This window comes from Tupaia chinensis, unplaced genomic scaffold (assembly GCF_000334495.1).
Source record: "Tupaia chinensis unplaced genomic scaffold, TupChi_1.0 Scaffold000045_1, whole genome shotgun sequence".
In the NCBI taxonomy this organism is placed as follows: Eukaryota; Metazoa; Chordata; class Mammalia; order Scandentia; family Tupaiidae; genus Tupaia; species Tupaia belangeri.
The window spans coordinates 7008844-7018160 of NW_006159501.1; the positions used below are offsets into that span (position 1 = coordinate 7008844).

The 9317-nt window shown below is 46.8% G+C and overlaps 1 protein-coding gene across 3 annotated transcripts in view; it reads right to left on the minus strand.

Moving 5' to 3' along the window:
* LPIN1 (lipin 1) overlaps positions 1-9317 on the minus strand; it is a 111206-nt gene that overhangs the window by 58644 nt on the left and 43245 nt on the right. For all 3 annotated transcript variants that reach the window (XM_014589689.2, XM_014589685.2, XM_006140815.2), the window contains exons 3-5: positions 7850-7945; positions 3821-4128; positions 1443-1568 (exon numbers count right to left, since the gene is read on the minus strand). In XM_014589689.2, coding sequence (XP_014445175.1) covers positions 1443-1568; positions 3821-4128; positions 7850-7945 — 530 coding nt within the window. The remainder of the gene's footprint in view (positions 1-1442; positions 1569-3820; positions 4129-7849; positions 7946-9317) is intronic.

Sequence of the window (9317 nt, forward strand, 5' to 3'; positions counted from 1 at the left end):
GAGGAATGTGAAATATCTCATGACTAATTTTTTTTTAATCAGTTACTTGCCAAAATGATAATAAGGTAGATATAGGGGTGGCCATGATTTGAATGTGTTCCCCAAAAGTTCATGTGTTGGCCTGTGGTTGTCTTTGCAGGTGTTAAGAAACATGATCTGATTATGGTGTTGAAAAATGGTGCCTTCAGGAAGAGATTAGGCCTCAGGGTGGAGCCTCATGACTGAGTCCTGCTGGGTTTATCAGGAGAGGGACTGAGACAGACTCACACTGGCTCTGCTTATGTTCCTGCCCTCCACAATGAGATCCACCAGCAACAAGACCCTCACCAGATACGGCCCCTGGCCCGTGGGCCTCCACACCGTGAGCTAAATAAATCTCTAATCTTATAAATCACCAGTTCATAAAACACCAGTTTCAGGTATTCTCTGTTATTAGCAACAGAATGGACTAGAATATGGGTCAAATGAAGAATATCTTTTGAGTTAATTTGATCTCTTCCTACTTTTGTGGCTACTAGAAAGTATCTAATTAGCTATACAGCTGTTCCTGTTGGACAGGATGGCCTGTGAGGCAGACAGATCTCGGTGAGGGGACTTTATCACTGACCTCCAGCCTTACCTTGGTCAGCTAATATTTACCATCTGTCTTGGCTGGAGGCCATCTTTTCTCTAACCTCAACCTCAGCACACAGTGTCTACAGCTGCCGTCTCATACATGAGATTACCCTGGATCAAACTGGAGCAGGGATGGTGTTTTGATGAGACTGGCTTTAGAAAGGGACCCACTGCAGCACATGCCAGAGCTTCTAAAGGTGTGCACACTTCCATTTTAAGCAAAGGAAATCTAAAGCGCTCGGTATAAGAATAATCCAAGATGTCACTGTCATCAAGGTCAATGTTTCTCAGCCTCTTTCATCACCACCACATCCGTGAACATGTTGAGAAATTAATAGCCCACTCCCCACTCACCATGAAATTTTAATGCTTTGGCCCTTTGGAAACCACAAACCATTATGTCTTTTTTGCCACCCAAGAACCAATTTTCATCCCAGGAGGGGAACAGATATGCCTTCCTTCCCAGTCCTTTGGAAAATGACCCAAAGGGCTCACATTTTCCCAGAGGTGTCTCTGATTTAAAAGTCTCTGGAGCCTTCAGGTTGGCAGCCTGCAGTGTCTGTTTTGGTATTTTACTTTTTTCTTCTCACTCTGTCCCCACGGAGCCGTGTTTGCAGATGGACTCTGATATTAGACAGAGTTCCTGACCGCACACGCTGCCTGCCGTCCCAACCCACTGCCCACTCTATGTTGCAAGCCTGATTGCTTTTATTTTTTTCATTTTTATTTCATTTTTTTAGACAGGTTTCCTATAACTGACTTCCAATCATCTGGCTGAGGAGGAAAACACACCTACACAGACACGTACACACGTACACGGAACTCACCTGGGACTAGGTGACCACTCTCTGTCTGAGTTAGAGTACGACGCTGCCTGAGGATACACGGAGACTGACGAAAGGGTTTCCTTAGGAACATCGTCTTGGAGTGGAGGCATATCATTAGGAAGAGCTCTGGGGAAGGAAAGATGGAGGTCAAGGAATTACCAGTGATAGATGCATGACAACGCCAGGCAGGCCAGCTGTGGTGGCAGATCAGTGGGATGCCATTCTGTGATCCCAGAGCCATGGCGAAGGTTGGCGCTCGGTTCCTGGGTCAACCTATGCAAGCCAAACATGGATGCACACGCGCACCCATGATCCTGGCTGGCTAGGAAAGCTGAGAGGAGATCATGCATGACACCCTGTTGATGGTGTGATGGTGCCTCTGTGTGTATGTGTGTTTCATAATAATCATTTTTTTAAAAAGGCCAATTTACAATTTCTTCTTGATTATTTCTTTCTCTGAGTGCTTTACAGAGGAACATGATTTTTTAAACATTTATTTGTTTATTTATCTATTTATTTGTTGTCATTTCCTAGCCACTGGGTCTAGGACTTGAACTGCAGTCAGCCATGTAGGAATCCAGCACCTTAATCACCATGCCACCTACTGGCCCTCATGTGATCTTTCTTTAAACATCCAGGCACATTCCAGGCAGCAGAGAATAAGTCAGATAGGAAGCACACATGCTTATATATCTAGCTTTGCTGGCTCAAATATTTAAGATGATTTCGGACAGCGTTTGGCCTTAGAATGCATGATGCACATGCTGCATCGCCTCCAGAGAGCCTGGGCCATGGGTCAGCCACAACCGGGCCCAGGCAGTTGTAAAACCTTTCCAGGCCCAGGGGATGTGGCCAGATAACTCAATGGCTTACACAGAGATCACACTTTATCCAGAAAAAGAAATGGAGGGCATCGACCCAACGTATCTTAAGATGACAAAATGACTACAACAACTACCGTGTTTCAGGTGTCGTCACGCTCATGACAACTAGGATTCACTCCTTCGCTCCTGCAGAGCCCATCTGTCTTTCTATTATCCACAATGCCTATCTTGAGGTTCTGGAATTAAAAGCCAGCCAGGGAAGACAATGAAGATGGTAGCATGATGGTTAAGATGCTAGACTCCCATATGGCTGACCATGGTTCGATCCCCGGACCTGGCGACATGAGAATCACGCCAGATGTGTGTGCATGCATGTCCAAGATCCTAAGAGGAGAATGGAGGAGAAGGGACTGTGAGAGGGCCATCCCCCCAAGGGGATGATTTCTCACTTTCCCTCTCACTGTCTCTCCCAAGTGAAGGCACGTGCCCTATGGCAAAAACCAAAAAAAAAAAAAAAAGAAGCCCAACTCCTCAGTATCTGAGCCTACGACAGATTAAACTCTATTTAGGAAAAGCCACAGGGCCAATTTGTTTTTACTTTTAGCCAGAAAAAATACATATATACTACTCTGAGTAGCAAGGCAGAGGGTATTACTAGTGTCCCTTATCTATTATTTATGGTAATATGAAAATCATCAAAAATTAGTTACCTAAAAATCTGAAAAACTCAAATATGTCTTAAAAGTTAATTTTACCTTTCAAAACTGGTACTTTATCACCAACTAGCAATACATACAAACAGAATTTCACTAAAGAGGCAGAGAAAAACAATTTGAAAGTCCATTAAACTTTGAGCCCAGTCTAAATGAAAAAGGAAAAAATTGGCTTACAGAGAAAACTGAGTGTATACCTCCATCTTTAACCCTAAGCACATCACATCTGCCCGTCTAAATCAGCCCCATTACTAAGTCACATTGGTGCTCAAATAAGAATAAATAGGTCCTGAAAAAAACAGTTTCCTTCATGAACTTTTCATTTGTTCAGTTCTTGTTTCTTATTTCTATTCTGGACCACCAAAGTTCTCAGTCCAGGAGGTCTGGCATTGCCGACTGTCGCCGAGTTACAAGCTTATCATCAGATCTTCACACCACTCTAAGACGGACCCACATGACTCTAGTTTAGTCTAAAATGTTTAACAAAAGAATACAAAAATCTTTTTTAAAAAAAAGAATTCCTGAAAATTCTCTTTAAAACAATTCATGTATCCTGGGCTGGTCCCATACCGCAGCAGGAAAGCCCTGGGCGTAGAGAGCTGAATACCACATGGTCAGCTATGGTTTGAGTCCTGCCCTACCAGATGTGTGTGTGTGAAACCCAAATCCTGACAGGATGGAAAATGGAGAAGGGATCAGTGCATGACCACGCTCCATTGGGGGTGCTTTCTCTCTCTCTGTCTCGCTCTCGTCCTCAGGTGAGCACACATGTCCTCCAGGAACTAAGTAAAATATTGACGCGGCTGACTCGAGCGTAGGCCCTTCCGGTCCGGACGCTCACCCTCTGCTGTCCAGCGGCTCCGTGTCCTCGTCGGAGCTCATCTCTATGGGAAACATGTCTTCATCTTCCGACGTGTTGGTGTTGTCGTCCCTCTTCAGGCTGTCTAGTTGAGACTTTCTCCTCCTTTTTCTTCTCTTCTTCACTAAGGAGCCACTCGAAGGGGTCTCGCTGGGAGGCAGCACCTGGGCGGGCGTGCCAGGGTCCAGGCTTCTTATCCGATCTACGGAGTTCCTCTTCAGCTGGCATTCCATTCTCGACGCTCCTTCTGACAGGATGGGGGAGGTGGCCAGGTACATGGGGATCACTTCCTAAAGAGATCGGCAGCAAAGAGAGTCTTGTTATTCAGGGTTCCCGGCGCAAGATCAAGCCAAGGCCCTGCAGGGCAATTCGGGAGCCCAAGCACCACCCCTCGGGGGGGGCCACAGCAGGACAGTTGGACCAAATGTCACAGCCACAGTGAGCAATCTGGACACAGCGCTGCCCAGTGTGACACAGACCAGAAAGCCAACCATGTGTTAGACGCCGTTTCGTGCTCTATCCTCCATTTACGTAACTGTAACCAAGTGTGGTAACTCGGGGATGTCGAGCCACCACAATCCAACTCGGAAACAACCAGAGCAAAGAGGAAAAAGTGGGCTTTGAGTCACCTCACTACTGCCAGGAACGAAACTCGATTCTGCGTTTCAGTTCGTGTGTGAGAGAGAGAGACAGAGAGAGGGGTTGTGTAATTTTTAATACACACTGAATTAAGATAATAATAATCTGGGGAAAAAAAAAAAAGGCCCAAGTGCCCACTGACACCAAAACACAGTATGTGGCTGTCAAGGGTTTACATATTGACCTTCTCAAAATCAGAAGGAAAACCACACAACCTGTCAACGTAGTTTGATCCACCAGCTTTTTTAAGATGGTAGCAATCATTTTTGTAACGACTGACTCCTGGGTTACGAGACACTTGGGAACAAGAGAAACAAAACACATAAACGGGGAGGAGGATGCACAGAAAGAAGCTGCTGGTAGAGAATGGGCCTGGAGGGCACCCGACACGTTGAACGGTGAGTCCACCTGGGACGCAGCCTCGGGCTGGAAGGGAGTGGGAAGCCACCCCACCCAGCTGCTCGGCTAGACCACAAGAAAGAGAGACAGGCATGGGGTCACAAACAGAGAAGGGGTCTTATGGCCACAGACTGCAGAGGGAAAGGACAGTGAGAACGTGTGGACACAGGCAGACCTGCTCAAAGGAGAGCCAGCATCAAGCTTGATGGCGGTTGATGGACACAGGCTGCCCCACCCCCGGCAGCCTCCCAGGGTGACAAGAGGCCCCTGCAGGAGCTGAACTCTGGGCTCCTCCCAGACCCACCCACCCGCCCACACGCACCTGTCAGGCCAGCCAGGCGTACACTGTGCGGTACAGCTCCCCAGGGCCTCCTGGCCCAAAACACTTCCCGTGCAATCAATTAGAACCTAATTTCCTGTCTAAAGCTCAGAGACAAACGGAAGTTGAAAATGCAAATGTCAGTTTGAAGTGGACTGACAGGGCTTCTGGCAACGCACTAATAGGAGCCACTGTATAATTCTCAGAGCTTCCGCATTTCATGGACAGAAAGAGCAGTCGAGCAGGGATTCCTGATGGCCACGGGGCAATTACAGGCCAGGTGCTGGGACCTTGGGTCCTCCCCAGACACCCCACCTCTGAGTAGATCAAATGGAAGCAAGTGCCCAGAATGGCTTTGTCCTGAAGTGGAAGTTACAGCCATTTAAGTTAGAGCTTGGAGCTGCATTGTTCTTTTACAATCACGCCGTCTTCCCAGGAAAGAATTAGCTCACGTGGATGTCACTGAAGGAACCCTGTATCAGATCCCTCTCGAAGTGGCTTTCTCAAGGACTGCAAATATTCAAAAAGTGATTTGTCTCAAAGGAAGACATAGAGGGAGTCCTCATGGCCTTGGGTTCAGCAAAAGATTCTTAGCTGTGACACCAAAAATGGAAGTAATAAAAGAAAAAAGCAGGATAAACTAAAAGTTTAACTAAACCTTAAGAAAGACGAAACATAAATTGGACTTCATGAAAATGGAAAACCTTTACACTATGAAGAACAGCATTGAGAAAGTGAAAAGAACTCACTCAATGGGGAAAAAAAAAAAACCATTTACAAGTCACATTGTAATGAGGAACCTAGAATTTAAAACAAAGGCTTACAACTCAACAACAGAAAGACAAATAACCCAATAAGAAATGCTCAAGGGATCTGAAGTCATTTCTCCCAGAGATACACAAATGGTCAATAAGCACATAAAAAGATGACCAATATCACTTGTTATTAAGAAACTACCAATTAGGGACCAGTAGATGGCATCGCAGTTATGTTGCTGGACTCCCACATGGCCAACTGCAATTTGAGTCCTGGACCCAGTGACTTAAAACTCACACCGGGCGCATGTGCGTGCGTGCCCAAGATCCCGGGAGGAGAATGGAGGAGAAGGGATTGCGGTGTGACCATCACTTCCAGGAGATGATTTCTCACTTTCCCTCTCATTATCTCTTCTTTCTCTCTCTCCAGAGAGTGCTTGTGTCCTAAGACAAAAATTTCTAAAACATAAATTAATTTTTTAAAAAAAGAAAAGAAACTACAAGTTGAAACCATAAAGAGATGCCACTTCATACCCACTAGGACAGCTGGAATCGCAAACTCAGTGACAAATACTGCCTAGAACACAGACATTCAGAACTCATAGCTGCAGATGGGGACATGAAATGGTGCCATTGCTCTGGAAAAAAGAATGGCAGCTCCTCACAGTAAAATGTAGCTGCCAATAACCCAGCAACTCCACGACAATGTATACACCCGAGAAAAATCAGACACCACGTCCGTACAAAACCTTGCACATCAATGTTCGCAGCAGCAGTATTCGTGCCAGCTAAAACCTGAATCAGCACCGGTCTCCATTAACAGACGAACGGATAAACGAAACATGGCGGAGGGGTACAGTGGAATACTATTCTGCCATAAAAAGGGCACGAAGTCTTGCTACGACGTGAATGACACTTGAAAGCATCATGCTAATGAAAGAAGTCAGGCATAACGTATTCCACTCCCATGAAAGTTCAGAACAGGGAAATCCACAGCGACAAAGCAGACCAGTGGTTGCTTGGGGCTCGGGGGTGGGGGCTGAGGATAAAGCACATGATAGCTAACAGGTACAGGGTTTCCTTTAGAGGTGATGAAAATGTTCCAAAACTGACTAATGATAGGGGTATAGATCGGTGAAAATACTAAAAAACCACTTTATCGTACCTGTGAAATAGGTAAATTATTTAGTATGTGAAGTATATTTCAATAAAGCTGCTAAAAACAATTGTCTTTATTTCACTACGTGCACTGCCAGGGATGGGGCAGGGAGAGAAAGTACCCAGGGAAGATGGCCCTGCCACAAGTTCTTCTCCTCCATCTCTCCCTCCTCAGGATTTTGGACACGCATGCATACATACCTGGCCTGCTTTGCAAGCTGCCGGGTCCAAGACTCAAAACAGCATATTCAGTCACGTGGGATCCAGTTGCCTGAACCACCACACCACTGGCTGGCCCAAAATTTTTAAGTAATAAAAAATACAAGTTATTTGATCCCTCCGCTAAGCAAAAGTTGGGAGGTTTGGCCATTTTGCAGTTTGATGCATCAGTGTAATTTACACTCTGGGCAAATGGTACAGGCCAGTGTGTGGCATCTGTCCCACTGTCTCCCTGAAAACAGTGAGGGGACTGAGGCAGCCAGGACAGCTGGGCCTGCAGGACTCAGGACAGTCAGCGTGTTGGGTAAGATCCCCAGCTCTGTGAACGGCCATCGGTCACAGGATCCTCAGCTCTGTGAACGGCCATCGGTCACAGGATCCTCAGCTCTGTGAACGGCCATCGGTCACACAGCCAGGTGCCAGGCAGCATGACCTCTCCATGCAAACGTCTGCTGGTTTACAGGCGAGCATCAAAAAGCTCCAAACTAGGAAAAGTACCCTGGGCCACCCAGCCCTCCTCACCTGATCATTATCAGCCTCTTGAACAAAAAATGCTTCTCCATTATCTCCCAGCTTCATGTGCAAATCCACAGACTCCCCGTTGATCTCTATGTCAACCTGAAGGCAAAACAGGGTTAAGAAACAATGAGCTGGGCCCGAGGCCGGCATGGTGATAAAAGAGGCTACACCCAGGCCAGAAGGTGGTGTGGTGTTTAAGGTGCTGGATTCCCACGTGGCCACCACAGTTCAAGTCCCAGGCCCGGTGGCTTGAAAATCACAACAAATAAATAGATAAATGAAGAAATGTTAAGTTTTGTTTTGTTCTTAAAGAGACCGTATCCTACAATATTCGCAATTGTGCAATTCAAGTCCCAGACCTGGCAGCTCGCAAAACACACCCGATACATATGTGTGTGTGCCAACAGTCCTGAAAGAAAGGAAAGACGGAGAAGGGACTGCAGCTCGACCATCCCCAGGGAGAGGGAGGCTTTCTCATTTCTCTCTCCCCTCTCTCTCTTGCATATGCCTTCTGGCAATTATTTTTAAAAAATGAAAATAATAAGCTGCCTTCACCACAATAAGAAACCTCACGGGGAAATCCCAACGTCCCAAAATACACACAGTAGCCACATTCATGGCAAAAGGATCTCCCCACTCCCGATCCGGCAGTCGGTCAGTGCACTCGAAGGTCACTGGCCCCAAGCACGGGGGCTCCAGACTCCGAGAGCTACGTCTGACCGGGAGGGGAGACACGCACTCAACACACGCTCTCCTGTACCACCAGCTCCTCCTCTTCCAGCTGAGGGCCGAGGCCCACTGGAGGGTGGTGGTGGGCCCAGGGTCACACGCTGGTTAGGGGGCCAGCTCAAACTGCAATCAAGGTCTCCCAGCCACCGTCTTCAGGATGTCTTCCTGGGACCCTTGAAGCACTCTCAGTGAAGAGCTGATCTAATTCAAACTTGACTTCAACTTGAATTTAACTCAAAGAGCCAATCATGAGACATCATTCCAAAACCCACATTAAATAGGGACCTGGAATGTATTAATACGATCTGTTTTTAAGAATCTCTCTTTTGAAGCCGGCAGGTGGCGTGGTGGTTAAGGGCACTGGACTCCCACATGGCTGACTCGGTTCAAGTCCTGGACCTGGCAGCTTGCTTTCTCACTTTCCTCTCTCTCTCTCTCTCTCACTCTGTCCCTCTCTGACCCAATTAAAAGAAATATAAATAAATAAAGGTAAATTAAATCATTCTTTAAAAATTTCTCTCCATTTATGCAGCAGATTGTTTTTCCCTCGACCTGAGTCTGGGCACATTGATGACTGCCCCAGCCTGTACAGCACGGGAGCAGCCACGAACACAAGGCTGCCGGGACATAGAGAGAATACAGCGACCCCCTGACACCCTCTCAGATGTTCAACCTCGTAACCAGTTGCCATACCATGGGGGCACCCAGGCCACATGGAGAAGCCACGTGTAGGTGTTTCGGC